The sequence below is a fragment of the Fundulus heteroclitus genome, chromosome 3 (assembly GCF_011125445.2).
Source record: "Fundulus heteroclitus isolate FHET01 chromosome 3, MU-UCD_Fhet_4.1, whole genome shotgun sequence".
NCBI lineage: Eukaryota > Metazoa > Chordata > Actinopteri > Cyprinodontiformes > Fundulidae > Fundulus > Fundulus heteroclitus.
In genome coordinates, this window is record NC_046363.1 from 36,375,139 (window position 1) to 36,394,537 (window position 19,399).

At 36.3% G+C, this 19,399-nt stretch overlaps 1 protein-coding gene across 1 annotated transcript; it reads left to right on the top strand.

The window, feature by feature from the left end:
• Nucleotides 1–527: 527 nt before the first annotated feature.
• LOC110369475 (meprin A subunit beta) lies at nt 528–17,376 on the top strand. Its single transcript, XM_036135296.1, has 15 exons — nt 528–635; nt 3,856–3,932; nt 5,086–5,104; nt 5,212–5,241; nt 5,321–5,346; nt 5,445–5,529; nt 5,838–5,955; nt 6,801–6,979; nt 7,744–7,962; nt 8,462–8,623; nt 11,458–11,688; nt 11,831–12,265; nt 12,361–12,534; nt 15,931–16,018; nt 16,816–17,376. The coding sequence occupies exons 2-14, from the start codon at nt 3,864–3,866 to the stop codon at nt 15,981–15,983; spliced, it is 1,800 nt and encodes a 599-aa protein (XP_035991189.1). The 5' UTR covers nt 528–635; nt 3,856–3,863; the 3' UTR covers nt 15,984–16,018; nt 16,816–17,376.
• Nucleotides 17,377–19,399: the final 2,023 nt, after the last annotated feature.

Here is a 19,399-nt window from a genome sequence, read left to right on the forward strand (position 1 = left end):
ATCTGTCCAGAACTGACCAAGAGCGGGACAGGACCAGTACATATGGACCAGTGTGGCTACGGCAGTTTTGCATTTATCGCAGTATGGGGGGACTTCTGGATAGAAACGGGATAGTTTGCTTTTGGAGAGATGGGCTCTGTGCACTATTTAAAACTGGATGAGACAGTGACACACACACAGAGATGTTGTATTCACAAGTTTAAGTATAGAGTCCCATGTCTCATCCAGTATGGTCATATTTAAGTTTTGATTCTGTTTGTATTAACAACTGAACACCCTCCCAAGTATGTTAAGAGTCAGACAATCATATATAACAAATGCATTTATTTAAAAAAAAGATACATATAATGCTACATATAATACCAATCAGAGAGAGCAGGCAGTCAATCAGTCTCTTGTGCGCGTTGCTCACGTCACTTGGACAGGATTGAACTTTAAAAATGACTAAACTATGTTAGGAGTGATTAATGTTTAGCTAGTGCAACGGTTATATAAGTATTCCATGTAGGGATGATAGGAAACATTTGGTTTCGGTTGAGTGCATTCGCTCCATCAACTTGTTCGTGCTCATCCGAAACAAGTGGCATCCACTGTCAGTGGCGAAATAGGGCACATTGAGAAGCACGAATGAGGAGGTAAGTTAAATATCTCTCTCTCTCTCTCTCTCTCTTTTTTATCATTGGTTCTGCAGATCAGTGGCTTATAGGCAAGAATCAGGTCCACAGAGATGTGACGTGATGAACCAATGTGTGGGGGTTGCAGCAGCTTTTTATGCTCCTGTGATGTTATAATAAACTCAATCTAAAGTATTATTGTCTCTGGTTGGGAACTTAATGAATTTATGGAACTTGGGGAGTACAGCCTTTAAATTAACATGGTTAAAGTCCCCAGCGATTATCATAGCCTCTTCTGGATTACTGTTCATTTGGCCAGTAAGAAAGCAGTAAAAGTCCTCAAGAGCTAGCTTAGCGTTAGCTCTTGGTTTCAATTCAATTTCCCCCTGGGATTATTAAAGTATGTCTGAGTCTGAGTGGTTGCACGTACACTGCAATGATTATCACAGAGCTGAGCTCTCTAGGCAGTTTAAATGGTCTGCACTTAACTGCAAGGTATTCCAGGTCAGGTTTGCAGAATGTTCCAATGACTTTTGCCGAAGTGCACCAGGAGTTGTGGATGTAAATTGCCAGACCTCCTCCTTTGCTTTTATTAGCATCCGCCATTCAGCGTGCGCTCCTCCAATCCTACCGCTTCATCAGTGACGCTAACCACTATTCTGTGAAAATCGCTACACAGCTATCCATCTTACGCGCAGCAATTCTTAATTGGATCTCGTCAAGTTTGTTGGTGAGGGATATTACATTGGTTAGAGTGAGGCTTGGAAGGGTTAGTCTGTTGGATTAGCTTTTAGCCGAGTCAGCAGGCCTGCCGGACAGCCTCGCCATCTCCTTCGCCTACCCAGTTTCCTGGTTCTCCAAAGCGAATAGAGCTGAGCCTCTGTTGTCCGTTGCAGATCGTGGTAAATAAAATCCTGATTCCATGGTCGGTCTGGTTTGTGAAGTCCAGGGTTGGGTCGCAGATCCAACAGCTCCTCTCTCCTGTATCATATTAGAGCTTGGAGTGGTGATAACAAAAGTAGAAACACAAAAACAAACAAAAGAAACTGAAGAGCCTCAGCCGCTGCTGTAACCCGCCATCTTGGTTGGATTTGTTGGATGGCAACAATATAAACGCTCTAAATTTGTCAGATTTTTTTCTACATTTTTATGTTTCCTTAAAGGAGACAGACACAATCATACATAACAAATGCATTTATTTAAAAACGATACATATAATGCTATATATAAAACAATACAACCACTCAGAGCGAGCAGGAATGTCAATCTCTTGTGCGCGATGCTCACGTCATTTCCTGTTTGACAGGATTGAACTTTAAAAATGACTAAACCATTCCAACTATGTTAAGAGTGATTAATGTTTAGCTAGTGATATGGCTATATAAGTATTCCATCTAGGGATGATAGGAAACATTTGGTTTCGGTTGAGTGGTTCGCATTTGCGTCATCAACTTGTTCGTGCTGACCTGATGTTCATCAAGTCAGATGTGACATGATGAACATTCCTGCTCACTCTGATTGGTTGTATTATATTATATTTAGCATTATATATAATAAATATATAATGCAGCGCACCCCCTTCTCCCCTTCGAGAAGGGGGTGCGCTCAAGTGGTGAAAGCGGGGGCTCTCTGCACTACCGTTCCAGCGTCGGGGACCTCCGAATGGCCTTCATGGCGTGGCTGTGTTCGGTCTCTGGAAGCTCCAGCTTACCTGCAACAGCTGACAAAAATCACAAGGCTGGTTTTGGTATAAAAGGATCCTTTACTCCGGCGTCTGAGTTCACAGAAGATGTTTCTTAGAAGCATTGCTTCTAACAATTTAATGCACGTATTTATATACTACGTGCACTGTTTTCAGTAAGCCGGTATGCATCAGTGCTGGCACAAATCTTACCCTTCAACATACTGGGACTTTTTATTCCAGCATATGCCGCATAGCAGGACTTTTTCCAGGTTTCCCCAGCAGTCAGTATCTCCCTCTGACCTCTCCATGAGGCTTAAAGTCATGTGGATTTAATTTAGAATTGGCCTTGTTCTTTTATCTTTCGTAATTTTCTGTACAATAATAGTGTAGCTAGATAGCTCAATATAAAAATATAACCAATATTTCTGTCCCATATTTGTATGACATTAAGAAGAGCACTTGCATATGAGTAATTTTAGAAGTTCCCCTTCATGCAGGATTTGTTCTTTTGCAGGACAAACCAAAGGTAGTTTGTTCAGTCAAACTCTTTTCGACAAACTACCCAACCAAAATTTACATTTTCAACACCATGGAGTGTGTAGGCTTTAAGTCCCCAGCAGGTATAAGAATTACCCGTTATAAAACAAACAAAGCAAAGCTGTTTACCTGTCTTGAATTTCCTCTGTAAGCAATGAAGCGTTTTCAAAGATTTAAATGTTTATAATCCATAAAAGTTATTAAAAGTATATTCATTCAGTTGAACATAAATACTGGTTTGTGATTGTTTATTACACAATGTGCCACATTATTACATTTATATATAAGAACTATTGCATTTTGTAATAAACACAGTCATACACCATAATGCAGTGGAATGGTTTAGTAGTTATATTGACATTGGACTAAAGAGCAGACACTATCCGAGAGTGGCACGTAAAAAAAAAAAGTGTTTTATTAAAAATACAGGCAATGCTTACAGGCAGGCAGCAAGACCAAGGTACAGAAGTATTACAGGATATAAACCAGAACAGGGTTGCTTGATGGAGGACAAAACAATGGGTACGACAGAACTGGCTAAACTTATAGGGGAGGAGACAGAAGGAACAGCTGGTGGAGCAAATGAACACAGATGAACTGAGTAAAGTTAATAAGGCTGAAAGAGAAGGAAGACAACAAAGGGAATGAACAGATCCTGACATGGAAACTATTAGCAAATAAAGCTAATCAGCTTGACTGGTGCTAGCTTTAAATCCAACTGTCAGAACTCAGCAACCTTGGCTCAGGCTAAGTGTTCCCACCCCTACTTTTCAAACAAGAGAGACAAACATGGCCAAGCACATGCCTTCATATCTGACATTTCTGAAATCAGTAATGTAGTATGAAAGTTACTGTAAAAATGATAAAACATTATTGTGCTTTGCTTGGAGCATAAAACTGTCCTCAGTTTGCTTAGAATCTTACTCAAAATAAAGTATCTTGCTGAGAGAGAAATATTTTGGACATTTCAATTTGTTTGAAATTTCTTCAATGCATTCCTTATTGATCATGTTTTTTTAGGACCCACCATGAGACTGGAAGGATACTATTTTCTTTTTTTGAACTTGGCTGTTTCTTCAGCATTACCCCACCCTATAGTAAGTAATTTTGTTTAGTTGTGTTGACTTTTAAAGTATTAACTTCTGCTGCTATCACCAAGTGAATATATGTCAATACATACATATATATATATATATATATATATATTTTTTTTTTTTTTTTTTTTTTTTTTTTTTTTTTTTTTTTTTTCTTTCTCATTTTCTTTTTGATCCACTGTATATAGGAAGGTACACTGTATATACCTGATGCACCTTGTCCTACCTTTGGCACCTTCTCCTGACTACTGACTGACTATTGAGCTGATGTGACAAGTGAATTTCTCCAATGTGAGATCAATAAAGACTATATTATCTTATCTTATTTTATCTTATCTTATTATGCATAAAATATCTTTCAATATAAGAAAACCCCAACTGGGTTGCAAGAAGTAAAGTAAACGGAAGCTATGATACAGTGCTTTATTTGTCATTGTGCATACAATGTACATACAACAAGATTTCGTAGATCAGATGGGAGGTTGGCCTGAGCCGTTGCGACTGAGTGCACCGCCACTAATGGCCGACCTAACCAACATGTCTTTAGTGGTAAGGGAAACCGAAGCGCCTGGAGGGAACCTACGCAGACACAGAGAGAACATGCAAACTGCACACAGAAAGGCCTCTACCGAGCCTGGGACTCAAACCCAGGACCTTCTTGCTGTGAGGCAAGAGTGCTTATACCACTAAACTAAAACCAAATTCTGTATAAGTAAACTATGAAAATATTGTAAAATAAACACAGTTTCACCACTGTGTAAAATTACAAAAGGATAACTTAAATGGAAGTCTGACTAAATGGAATGAATTTTGAATAAGGTGAACGAAGATCTGAAGTTATGTGATGAACAGTGTGCATATATTGTATAAAAGTCAATATGACACAGTCAAGTAAGTGTGCCATTTAGATTCTTAGACATGTGCAAAACACAGCAAAACCACTCAGTTTATAGGACTTTTGACCATTTTGAGAAATATTTTTAATGTTATTCTACTTATAATAAAATTTCATTTCATAGTTCCATAATATTTTATTTGTGTTTTCATAAATGTGATTTTGAACTCCTGCACTTGGAACAGAAACATGACATAAAATAACTGTATGTTAAATGTATAGTTTTTATGTTTAATTTTTTCATTATTATTATTATTCCAGGTAGAGATGAAGTTAGTAGGTAAGTGCTTTATGTTTTATGTTTTTTATCTAGGTAAATATTTCAACTAATTTTATGTCATTATTATGAATAATGTGAACTTACAATGGGAAATGTGTTTTTTGTAGATGTCGATGAAAGCAGCACCAACAAAGAGGGTAAATTATAATATTTTAAATAGATCTATGATGAAATGGTTTTAATTTTCTAACCACTAACTTCCTGCCATAATCTTAGATTTAACTCTTGATGATATTCGTGAGGTAAGTTTTGCACCAAAAACAAAGGAGCTATTCTTAGTACAAAATTATGTATGCATGTTTTGTCTTATATGGATATATTTTGTGTACGTTTTGTTCAGCCTCCAGACTCCCAAAAGAGCAGCATTGTACCTGGCAGCAATCTGTGGACATCCCCAGTTTCCTACGTCTTGGATAATGGCCTGGGTACTTTTATTTTTTTCTATAAAATAACATTTTAGTGTTGTTTTTTTACAAGCTGCATTGCTTGATTACATTAATGCAGAGTAAATGTTCACAGCTAAAAAAAAGCTCTGCAACTCATTAATTGGCAATTTAAAAGAGGCTGTTTATGTAATGGAAAAGACAATAGAAAGTGATTCAGGTTAAATTATTTTTTGTTTACTTTTTTTTATGAATACTCACATGATTTAATGTTTAGAGCAACACAAAAAAAAAATGTCATGTCATGTGTTTTCTATTTCACTCCTTTGGAACTGATTTTGAAATGAAAGACTTGAATGCCAAAGGAGTCATCATGAGAGCCTTTGACCAGTTCAGAGTGAAGTCATGCATTGATTTTAAACCCCGTGATTCTGAGGAATATTACCTTAATATCAAAAAGTTAGATGGGTAAGTTCTCTAAGTTTTCTTATTCTCACTTGAAACAAAATATGCTGATCATAGCATAACATTTTATGTTGTTATTGGAAATATGAGGATTCAGCAATCTGAATTATACTGCATTATCATGGGATTTTAACTAAACTATTTATATATAAACACAAGGGTTTTTAACCACTATTGCCCACTAAAACAGTTTTATTGTTTTAAGTTCACAGTGGCCAAATGTTTAAATAATTGTCAATCAGTGTTTATAACAGTTTGAAATAAGAATTAAAAAAAAATTAATTGAACTTTATTGATCTCACAATGGAGAAATTCACTTCTGCATCTTAACCCATCCCCATGGGGAGCAGTGGGCTGCCACTGTACGGCGGCTGGGGAGCAATTGGGGGTTAAGGGTCTTGCTCAGGGACCCAGGATGGCAGCTTGTGGGAACTGAACTCAGAACCTCTGAGACCGAAGCTCTGTACTCTAACCACGAGGCCACCACTCTCCCTGACCATTACTTTAGATTTTAGATAGATTTTCTTTTCAAAGCAGAAAATTATTTTATCTGCCAATGCAATTTGTAAATAAAATATTTTCCTGGTTAGCATATTTATTTGCATTGTTATTTTAGGTTTTCAAAATTTATGTCAGATTTGTTTTAAATATATATATATATTGAGAAAAAACGTGGAAATCTGACTGGAATGATTCAGGAAATACTTAGATGGGGTTATTGTTTTGGATTATTAGTGTTTACACACACTGTATGGCTATTATTGGCACAACTTTAATGATTTTCACAGTATTTATATACTTTACTTATTTAAAGGTTCTGATTGGCGTGTTTTTTTTTTCTATCCTAGGTGTTGGTCGTATGTTGGTAGAGTATTCGCCAACGGACAGGACCTCTCTATTGGTGCACGCTGTGATACCCTTGGCATTGTTGAGCATGAGATTCTTCATGCTCTTGGCTTCTACCATGAACAGTCTAGATACGACAGAGATGATTATGTGCAAATTGTCTCTGCCAACATACTACCAGGTATAGAACAGAGATTATATTTTCTTTATATTAACAAAACATTACTGCAGTTTTGTTTTAATTTTTTCTAAATGTATGAGATACAAAAGCATATCAACCCCCTTTGTGATGATATTTATGTTTACTGTTTAACATGTACAGTGTACAACAAAACCAGTACCTATCCAGGAATATCCAAGAATTGTAAATTCTGATCTCATTCTGAAAATAACCACTTTGATGAATGGACATGTTTCAGTGTCAACAATCAGTTGCAGTTTCTCATGATTAAAATATATTTGCATGAAATGCCAGAAAATTACAGAATATATCTTCCAAAATGCTGTATTCAGACATACATCGTCTGTATTATCTGTCAGCAAATCCACTCCTTACAGAAATTCTACTCCTTATGAGATTGAATAAAGTACTTCACAGTCTCACACAGCGCATGTTAAATTAACTCTCTATTTTCAACGGCAAGCAAATGAATGAAAACAATACATTAACTGTTGCTTAATGCATTTGTGTGACTAAAATAAAAATTAGTTTGATATTTCATATTGCCTACATTTCTGCTGTGAAAAGAGTTTAAAAGCAATCCAAAATGACGGTACACACATTTTTTAATAATTTTGTACAGTATAAATTTCACTGAAACAATTTTTTTTAAACCGGAATATGCTTGGAAGTAAAAAAAACTGAATATTGCCAGCTATGTTCAGGCTCTCTCAATGTTGAATGAGTTACACTTTTTAAGTGTAGTGGTTTTCTGTGTCACCTAGGTGGAGAGCATGCTTTCAGAAAGGTTGCCAGCGATGAGAGCACCGTCCATGGCACCCCATATGACTACATGTCAGTGTTGCACTATCGAAAGGATGCGTTCACCAATGGCGATGGCTCAACAATTATTACCATAGACCCTAAATTCCAAGATGTGATCGGTCAAAGGTTTGACATGAGTCCTACGGATACTAAAGAGCTGAACCTCCTCTACAGCTGCAGTGAGTGCTTACAGACTGTTGAACAATATGGAGAAAATGTTGAAATTACCAAAATTCTTGTATTTACTTTGCCATTGTCCAAACGAAAGGAAAACATTCCACAAATGCTTGCTATAACTTTTGATTAAATCTTTGTTTTAGAGTTTAAAGCCCAATTGGTCACTCAGGATTCACATAACCCAAATGTTCTTAAACATTTTTAAAAATGTTTAGACTATTGGTTTATATTTTTGTTCAATCTAATGGATTGAAATCTGAACACTATAGACTGTTGCTAACTGACATGTTTCTCTCCTTAAGAGATAAAGACCTAACTTATTTTAATGATACTGTCCACACTTTTTGCTTTTCATGACATATGTTGAACAGCTTTTAAAACGGACATTGTTTCTGTGTAATTATTTTCCGTAACGTTTACCTAACCTCCATTACCAAAAATATCCAGAATTACGCAAAATATATTAAAATTAAAACCATACATAACCTTTGGCTTTTTCAGGTGAAACTGTGGCTTTTAAGTTTTTCTGTGGCTTTACTGATGGAGCAATGTGCAAAATGAACCGCCGTTCAACAAATGGAAATAGCTGGAAAGTGGTTACAGACGTTCATGGGGGTCCAAGCTCCGACCACACCAGTCTACCAAGTGGAAGTGGTGATAATGGTACATTTTCTAATTTACCCTTATGATGATGAAAAATTTAATTGTATGATTTGTGTATTTGTGCAATTTTTCCCCTTTTTTCCCCTTTTCATAGTATTTTTATGGATTTTTTTATTTTTATTTTTTTAACTTTCCACTGATCCCCCTCAAAACAACCTCATGCATGACCATACAACGTATAAATGAGGATCTCTGGGAACTCCATATATGAGCAAGAAAGTGTTTTGCATTTTAAAAGTTTATTGTAAAAGAGATATAGATGGCAGGCAAGAAAGACAGGCTGAACCCGGTGATAACGACTGAGGCAGGCCGACTAGGTGATAGCAAAGACAGGTTGATCAGATACGGATGGAAGACTCAGGTCGACCAGGTGATGATGACTGAATCCACTGACCAAAGAAAACAATCGAAGACTTTACCAGAATAGTAGCCTGATCGCTCACATGAGGAAGCAGAGCTAGCAGCAGAACCTCACAGGAGCACAGAGCAGAATGACAAGCACACAGTCACTGGAACAAATCCTTTAGTGAGGGCAAGTCACCAACAGGAACACAAGGTCTGGCAGGCTGCGCAAACGAGAACTGGGCACAGCATACAGGAAGTGCAAACAAGACATTCTGGCAGTGAGTGACTGTGGAAGGCAGACATAAGTAAGCTGAGTGACAGGTGAGATGGCTTCAGTCTGATTAACTGCAACAGGTGGAACTTATCAAGGAGAACAGATGAGGAAAGTGGAGTAGAAAATTGTGGAAAACAGCAGACTCCGAGGATGTTATCTTGTGCTTTCTTTTTCTTCTTCTCTATCTTTGTCACCTTTCATCCCTTTTAATATTTATTCTCATCTCCTTCTCTTCCTTTGCTTTCCCTTCTATCTTTCTGTTTCTGTGTTCATTGAACTTGAAATAATCCCAAAATAATATCTATTTTTTTTTTGCATGATAAAGTAGTATATTCAATTTGATCTCCAACTAAGCAAAGCTAGTAAGAAAATAAAACTCTGAGATGCTAAACATACATCACATGTTAAAATTAATCAAGTGCTACATCACTGAATCTCATTCTACACAACACAGATTTTCTGTCTACACTGATGAAGATTTGGTAACCTCAGCATGTTGAAACTTTAAATTTTTTATTTTTGCAAGAATGTCTGATTTTCCACACCCATTTTATTAAGTTTAGCTAATAATAATCTGACCTCTTTGGCACGTTCATAGTCTGTAAAGAACACTGAACCTTCATAATTAGAGAAAAATATATAGAGCATGTAAAATATATAGATACCTAACCTATATAGAAAGAAAGACGCTGCCGATGTCACTGCAAATGTAACTGTGCTGCATCTGTACATTGTAAGTTAATTCCCTTCAGCCTAATAACCACAAGCTGCACAAAAACAAATCAAACACAGAGAATTCATAAGGACATTATAGAGCTTGAATCAAGAATCCTTTACTGTCATCATTTGTTTCACCATGGTGAAATTACCTTTGAGGCAGACACCGGCGTAGGATGTACAGAAAAAAATGTAACATGACACACGTGCACAATAGACTGTTTTCACACATTAGAACATGCAAAATATAAAGAAAGTTTGTATCTGAGTTCAAGGCTCTGATATCAGTCCATTAGCAAGTGATATGAGCCATGTTGCATAGATTAGTCATCCTTCATAAATCTCAAGTAATGAGGCAGAGAGGTAATTGTTGTGCAGTGATCTTGAAGTTTAATTTATAGAAATATGCAGTTTGATATTCCTGAGAGTAAGAGTCGGCAATTAGGCAATAACATTGGAGTGATTGTAACTTATAATGGACCAAGATTTCTCAGCAGGGGATGATAGCTGCTCTTGGAAAGAAGCTGTTCCTTAGTTTATTAGTTCTGTTCTCACCACCCGTGCAAAATCCTTCGTCTCCTGCGCTGTGCAGCTTATCATGAACCAAGAATCATCATTGTTCCCATTGTATAAGTTTTTTGACACCTGCTCCAGATTATTGTTGCTAGATTGGGTGGATATCTGCCCAACTGTGTTTCTTTTGAACATGTTGGGCTGAAAAGAATTGCTTTGGGCGTGTTGTTAAAATTGTGCTCAACATTTGGTGGGTTTTTAATAAGAATGATTCATAGGAAAAGTCTATCAAAAAAGTCATTGTGTGGCTGAAAAGTAATGCAATTTTCATGCACTCATTTTATTACTTGATTTATTTTTAAATGTCTAGAATATGTCGAACCTTACATCATCAATGATTAATAGGTATTATTTAATCAAATGACAAGAGTATTTGTCAATGTCACCCTAAATCAGAGTTTCCCAACTCTGGTCCTTAAGACAGACTGCCCTGGAAATTTTAGATGTTTCCCTGCTTTAACACCCCTGATTCAGATAATTATATTTCAGCAAAAGCCTTTTAATTTGTCATCAAATGAAATCAGGTGTGCTAAAGCAGGGGAACAGCTAACAGGGGTCTGTTTTTCAGACTCCTGTGTTTTTAGTTATTTCTATCTAAAATAATGAAATTTCACTTGTTGCTTCTTTAAATAAATCAGTTTTCTACAAAATATTTTTCCAACCAACATTTCCATTTGACCCGTGTCATCCCAACTGAGACTTTTGAAATAGCATGAAAATATAAAAGTGTGTATGTATTCTGTTGATTTCTTTGACTGCAACCCTAAGTGTTTTTTAAATGCTACAAAATTATTATTTAACATCGCTTCAAGATTAGAAAATGCAAAAATTACTGAAGTTCTGCAAATGTATTAAGTTATAAGTAAATGCTATGTAGATAAAGGCAAAGACCCACCACACGTCTTTCTTTTGGAAATCACTGCAGGTCAACCAAAGGGGTACTTCATCCATTCGAGCACAGCATCAGGCCAGGAGGGAGATTCAGCCAAACTGGAAACTGAGGTAGTGAAGCTGAACAGGGGATGTAATGTCCAGTGTCTGCAGTTCTACTATTTCCACAGTGGAAATAAGTTAGATGAACTTAATATCTGGATAAGAGAGTTTGAAGATGAACAGGACACCACAGGAACTCCTCGTCTCATGGGGCAGATTACTGGTAATGTTCAATTATTAACAAAACTGAACTCTTCGTGTTATCATTTATTTGTCGGTTTAGTTGTGTGCTACATTAATTTTCCCTTTTGCATGATGTAATATTGAAAATATGCAACTAAGTGAATTAAAATTTTTTACTGCAGGTTCACCAACATCTCACTGGAAGCTCCACCATGTTTCCTTGAATGCCACTAAGCCCTTCCAGGTTGTTTTTGAAGCTCGCAAAGGAGCAGGAAGCTCTACTGGAGGATTCTCTGTCGATGACATCAATCTCTCAGAGACAGAGTGTCCACATGTTTTCATACAGATTGATGATCTGGAGAATCGTTTGGACACAAGCAGCCCTGGAACCAGAATCTACAGTCCACGACAGTACTCTAAAGACGGCTATGCGTACCGTGTAGCTGCTATACTTAAAAAACCATATGTTGGGATGTATGTGCAGCTCTTGTCTGGTGAATTTGACGACCAACTGCAGTGGCCTTGCCTACAAAGACAAATGATTTTCCAATTGCTGGATCAAACTCCTAACCAACAACTGCAAATGTCAAAACAACGAACATTCATTTCCACAAGTGGTTAGTATCCAGCTAAATGTGGACATTTTGAAGAAAATTCCTAGGTAAAAAAAAAAAAAAATTATTCAAGTATCATGTTTGTGTCATATAAACAGGTTCCTCTATTTGGGACAATCCCAGAGAGAGTGGAAGTGGAGTTTTTTATGAAAATGGTGAGTTAGTCTATGGTGGAAGTCTATACGGGTACTCATCTTTTACAACCTTGGAAGAACTGCAAACCAGAGAGTTCCTCAAGGGAGGAAGTGCCATTTTGATGTTTAACTTTGAAGGTAGGTGAAATGTTTTAGTGACAATAATGTCACATATTACATCTTTCTCATCTACAAAACCTTCAAGGTTCAAGGAGTCTTTATTTTCTTTGTAGGGCAATTTGTTTTACAGCTCGCAGTGACAGGCAAACAATTAAAAAACAATCACTCAGACACAAACAGCAGGTTGATCACTTGTTCAGGAGAGCAATAGATGGGGGGACAAAGGAATATTTTAGCCTGTTAGTCCTACATTGTGGCAAGGCGGGCCTGTGCCCCAAAGGAAGAAGCAGGAACTTACCAGCCAAAGGGTGGCTCTGGTCCCCAAAAAAATGGAGCAGGACTTGCTAAGAGTTCTGAGATGATAAAGGGCAGTGAGGTCATCAAGGCTAATACCTGCAATTTTGACACACACTCTCACGAGAGTTTCGAGTCTAAACCGGTCAACATTATTGAGGTTACAAAAGATAAGGAAAACTCCACAGTCTCTGATCATTCAATATTTTTATACTCACAAAGATCATTCCTACTTATGTGATTCAGAATAAAGGGAGGATGACAATATAAAGTTTATGATCAAATGTGCATGTTCAGATAGTCCAGAGATGACTTAACTACACCTCACAAGTAACACCTCTGAGTTTAGTCACCTGACTGATATCACTTGTTCTGAAACCAAAAACCCTGAGTATGACAGAGTGAGGTAGAACTACTTAGAGTAGCTGCTTTCTACTCAGGGTAGATTGGCCATTCTTTCTGAAACAGTGCCCAGGTAACTAACCTCAGCGTCCAACCCTGAGTTAAGTCCGAGCACAGGTATGAAAAGAGCCCTCATCGATGGAAAGCAGTTAATGAGATTCACCATAGCAACGGCAGGAAATAATAAGCCACGAAGAGCACATTTCTCGTCAATAGAATAGAAAACTTTTAATGACAGCATATGGAGAATATTATGACTTAATTTACAAAAAGAAACAGCGCTGTTGCTGCTGAAAAAAGTGAGAGTTAGTGGCAGAGAACTGCTGAACAAGTCAATGCATGAGTGTTATTTGACAAATTAATGCTATATTCTCACATTACACTCCTTACACAACCAAAAAAACGGGGTGTGTACACATTGATTACGTGTCTAGTTGCAACCAGACAGACAGCAAATCAAGATGAAATATAAAAATGCAGTCTAATCAGGTTGGGACCAGTTAAAAGTTAATGTTTATGTTTAACCTTAACTAATGAAAGCATTAAAGGTAGAGTCTGTGAGTCTTCCGTAAATGTAAGTACATCAACAAAAATCTAAACGCATTTTTTATGAGGTGAACTAAAATATCTAAAACTTTTTCCACATACAGAATATCACCAAATGGTGGTCACACCAGATACTGACCCCCCCAATAAAACAAAACTGTACCTTTCTGAGTGGCCTTTTATTGTTGGCAGTCTAAGGCACACCTGTGCACTAATCATGGTGTCTAATCAGCATCTTGATATAGCACACCTGTGAGGTGGGATGGATTATCTCACCAAAATAGAAGTGCTCACTATCACAGATTTAGACTCGTTTGTGAACAATATTTGAGGGAAATGGTCATATTGTGTATGTGGCAAAAGTTTTAGATCTTTGAGTTCATTTAATAAAAAATGGGAGCAAAACCACAAGTGTTGCGTTTATATATTTGTTGAGTATAAGAAACACCCAAGTCCCGTTTTAAGTAACTGCGCATATGCAAGACCGTCTTACCTGGTCTTCTGCTCCTCACATGCAGATATCTCCCAAATAAAATATGGTCTTGTTTCTTTCTTCTAAGGCCCTCTCCTTATTTGCCTAAACTTGTAAAAGAGCTTGCTTCTTGCGACTCTCATCCATTTTAAAAGTATACTGTGAGAACAGCGGAGCTACAAAGAACACTGAAGCTAATAGATAAACACTAGAAGTATGCATGCACAGCCAGCAAGCAGAAACTAACAAGGAACGTGTACGCACATTGCCATTACTTGAACGCTGCAAAATGATTGGCATGTGAGACAACCAAGAGATAAGGTGATACCCCCGGAACTTGAGGGACGGAGGGTGGCATGGGAAGGACCAATTTTCTGACCAATCATTGCCAATTGGACTGAATGACAGGATTGGTCAGAGTTTTTAGAGTCCTGCAGCTCTCACAGAGGTCTAATCTTTTCTGAATACATAATATATTGACTACTCTCAGGATGGAAGGACCATTTTCCCCAACATTACAAAAAGTGTTTCTGAACAGGATTACCAACTAGCTTTAATTGGCTATATTAGACATATGCAATTAATACCTGATGTTCAGTCATCCTTTTGCCTGCGTTTGGCTCTATGACAACCATCCATATTATATATATCTATATATATCTATATTATATATATATATATATATATATATATATATATATATATATATATATATATATACACACACAGGCCACTTGACCTTCACATTGCTGATTATGAGGGCTCCATCTTTTATAATCTTCCCTGTACAAAACTAGCTGCACTGTCAACTGCACATGACTCTCTGAGTGACAGATCCACGCCTCTCAAGTTTCATAGCCGGGTTTTTGAGAAGGGCACCCCACACAGACCATCAATATACACTCCGTGCTGTATATTGACATGGTAAATAGGATGTCTCAAATTAGGCTAATATGTGGGTGAGAAGTTATGTATTGGGGTTTTAATGCTATAAAACTTCTTATTTCCATAATCTTAATTTAGTGAAGGAGTAGTGAAAGGAATGTATGCAACAAATTATGGCAGGAAAACCTAAATTATCAGATTATTGCTTTCACTGATATCTGCAGCTCTGTGTAGATCTTTTATGAAGATAATGGGTCTGTGAGTAAGTGCAACAGTAACATTCCTGACAGTGCAACATAGAGTTGCCTTTGAAAGATGCTTTTCGTCACCTACTTTATATAAAAAAGCTGTTGTTGGCATAAAAACAAAATGCAGCTCAAATAATTTGTTTAGCACTGAGAGCGTCAGGCACGACAGAGAATTAAATAAATTATTGGTTGTGGTGAAAAAAGGTAACGTTTGAAAATATATTAATCTGGAAAAAAATATTTAATCCTGGTCTAATCAGCATCTCCTAACAGAGGATGCGCCTTTTCTGACACATACTTGGGCTGAACTCAGCTAAAAAAGACAGTCCAAAAAACCCTGCTACCAAAGTGTTTTTTTCACAGAATAATTTGTTGTTATAATTTGACTCAGAGTAACAGCTTTTAACAGAATTTACCATAACCCAGTTATTTAAAACGGGCCACTGGGCAATGGCTCTGCTTTGTCATTCATAAGGTGGGAGCGTAGGGAAAATGGAGATTTGTTGATAAGATTTTAATTCTGTCACAGACATTGTATTTAAAATTGACCTTTTTGTTTCTTCATAGATCTCACCCCACTAATCAGTGGAACTAGTCTACCTTGTCCTCAGTTAAGATAAGTGACCATAACAAATCCTCCCCCAAATCTGGATGGGTAAGTATATGTTGTGCACAGTAAAAAATGCTGTCAAAGTCCAAGTCCAATACTGAAACAGAATCTGTTTTATTTATATGTTTGACAACTCCTTAACTTAACAGTGTAGCGAAATAAGACTCACGTATCAATAGTGTTCCATATATTTTGGTCTCTCCTTTTCTTCTTGCTATTTTTTCTTTTTTTGAAAGCACCAGGTATTTTACCTTTATTTTAAATTTTGTGTACTGATGACATATCAGCTAAAACTACGCTTCCGTATGAAACACTTGCTGTAGCTTTATAATTTGTTCGTTGTTTCTAAAAACATATCTGTCTGGACTTCTGTAGTCTTTAATAAAATCAAGTCTTAATCCTGCCTTAAGACTTTTTAAATGTCAAATGCCATATACTTTTATGTTATGTACTAACACTATCAAGTACTGAGAAAGTTATGTGCTGAAATATATACTGTATATATATATATATATATATATATATATATATATATATATATATATATATATATATATATATATATATATATTTCAGCATATGACTTTCTCAGTACTTGATAGTGTTAGTACATAACATAAAAGTATATGGCATTTGACATTTTAAAAGTCTTAAGCCCCCCTTGAACATGAGAATATCATCATTGTTTGATGCTGTAGTGCACGTGTTCCCTAGTTACTGGAGGAAAATAGGGAGTACCAATATGGCGACTGGTGGCTTCACAGCGACGTGTACTACCAACGGCCAATCAGCAATCCAGTGAATAACTGATGCTTATTCTGAGCATGTTTTTTCTTTTGTAGCATTGTCTGCTTCTGTCCTGGTATGGTGGCCTCTCCAATCCTTCCAGTCCTGTTGGCATCGATCCTTCTGTCGCAATGATGTATACCTCTAATATAAATTTTCTGTCTGCAAATAGGCAGCAAAATAGTTTGAAATTTCTCTCAGGTATGCATAAACTGGCTAAAATTGCAGTGGAGGACTGCAGCTCTAAAACTGCGAGTTAATTCTTCAACAGCAAACTGGAAAGCTGTACAATATTTTAAGAAATCAGCATATAATGCCTGAACTTGTGGTTCTTATTCAACCGTATTTGGTGATGGGACTGTATTTTTATTTAACATGCAACTGCAAATTATTGCATATTGCAAAAGCTTGTTTGTAGCATAATTTTATTTCAACTATTGTAGTTGAAAGATATTGAATTTCTGAATAAAATTCACAATATTCTGTCTTGCTTTTGCACTTGCAGTTGAACCTCACGCCAATAAACCCGGGTGCTTGGTGGCTTAATGGTTAAGATAATTTAAAATCAAATATGTATGATCTTGTATGAATTTGTAGCAAAAAAATATAAATAAATTAAATTTAAAAAATCTACCAAAATGTGAAATATCTTAATTTTTTCTAAAATACATTTGTGAACCCTGATCTGCTTAGACCTGGTTATTCCTGAAAATGCCTCTTGATTCTGATTTTTTTTAAAAGCTAGGCTTATTGCAAATAACAAAATATTCTTGCAATATCATTATTGTATCATTCATAATGATATCATTATCATTATCATATATATATATATATATATATATATATATATATATATATATATATATATATATATATATATATATATATATAATGTGATTATCAGCTACACTACTGAAACACTCGCACACACTGCTGAAATGTTTTCAATTTCAGCAGAAGCAGTTGTCTCAGTAAAAACTGAATTTATAAGGGAAACTGGAAGATATTGGAGTTTAAAGTAATATTAGGAACAGACAGGGAATCAGAATTAATAATAGTATTGTTTTTATTTTTACATGATACTAGTTTAAAAATACAATATAGTAGGTGGAACATATAGAACTACACACTCTTGTACAGTAGGTGGCGGTATGTACCTTAAAGTTGTTATATTTTATAATATTAGGAACAGAAGAGGATGGGGAATAAATCAGGATTATTAAACAAAAGTGTTGTTTTTATTTTTACATAACACTAAATAAAAAAAATAGAACATAGTAGGTGGAACATGTAGAGCAACACTCTCTTGTAGAGTAGGTGACGGCATGCCTCTTTTATATATTTTTTGTGCAATCTGCCAATAACGAAAAGAAGAAGTTTTCTCAGTAGAAGTATGTGCTTTAACTACCTAGCGATGAACTAATGGTAGCTCAGCAGCTAGGAGGAATCCTAAACGAGGCAGCAGCTTTACAGAATAATATACTGGTCTATGAAGAGGCTATCAGAACGTTATGAAATATGTTGCCATGCAGCCTGCAGGCAATGCATCACCTGTTCAAGTCTGGTTCCGTCAGGATCTTCTGGACAAGTCAGGTTCTTCCAGCAACACCTGGTCAAATCAGACCCTGCCTGCCTCTGGTTCAAGTCAGGTTCTGCCAAACATCACCTGCCTGACCTGGTCTCCTGCCCCGTCCTACCTGCCTGTCCCGTCTGCCACCATTACCCGTTTTAAATAAAACTCTTAAAAGTAATGCTGCTCTGTGTTTCGCTGAATTATCGGGTTCACCATGTATGTGATCAGTAACAGGGGATTATGCAAAAAATTGTAACCTGATGCTTATTGCTCAGTTGATGGTGTGAGCTTTTATGGGGCTTATTAGTGTTTTATATATTTTATTCTCTTTAACTTGTTTCTATTCAGCAAGCTAATGGGTTTCTGTTTTGCTATATTTGATAACAATGTCCAAGTTTAATGTGTGAGAAACCCCCACTTTTTGTTTATTCAGTCAGTATTTAATACAGGTGGCACAATAAGCTGTTAAAATATGACATGCCTGCTTTAAAATTCAACATGTTTAAAAAATAGCCCTTTGTTGTATGGGAAAACCCTCTTGATGCAAGAGAAAACTAAGGTTTTTAAGAATAAAAACTGTTTTATTAATTTATTAATTAATAACTTACATCCCTAGTATGTCTGTCTGTCAGTCTGTCTGTCTGTCTGTCTGTCTGTCTTTGTGTTACCTATTGAGAAAATATTAACAGACAAAAGATTATAAGAGGGATTAAAACAAGCAAACAAAATGAATGAAATGTAACAGTGGGGAGAGTAATACAGAACTAGGAATCACCCTAAAACTAGCTGTTTAGAAAAATACTTTTTTTATTCTGTTTTCACATGTTCTTTTTGTTTCATGCATTTACAGATGAAACTGATCCATATGATCATGCAGCTTTGTTTTCCTGAAGAAGATTCATGAGCAGGAATTTATCAAAACTAAAACTCCTCTGTCTTGCAAACTTCTATATATTATTTTAGATTCACATACATAAACACTGCTGTTAAGAGTAAATCATTTTTAAATTAGGACAGATGTAACAGGCTGAACATGGGATAATTTCTCATGCCTTATTGCTTTTTCA

What these genes read in the sequence shown, in the direction of transcription:
- LOC110369475 (XM_036135296.1), top strand. Translation starts at nt 3,864, where the DNA reads ATGAGACTGGAAGGATACTATTTTCTTTTTTTGAACTTGGCTGTTTCT. An exon ending in CTCTTGATGATATTCGTGAG is followed by an intron (nt 5,347 to 5,444) that starts GTAAGTTTTGCA and finishes CGTTTTGTTCAG; the next exon opens with CCTCCAGACTCCCAAAAGAG. An exon ending in AAGTGGAAGTGGTGATAATG is followed by an intron (nt 8,624 to 11,457) that starts GTACATTTTCTA and finishes AAATCACTGCAG; the next exon opens with GTCAACCAAAGGGGTACTTC.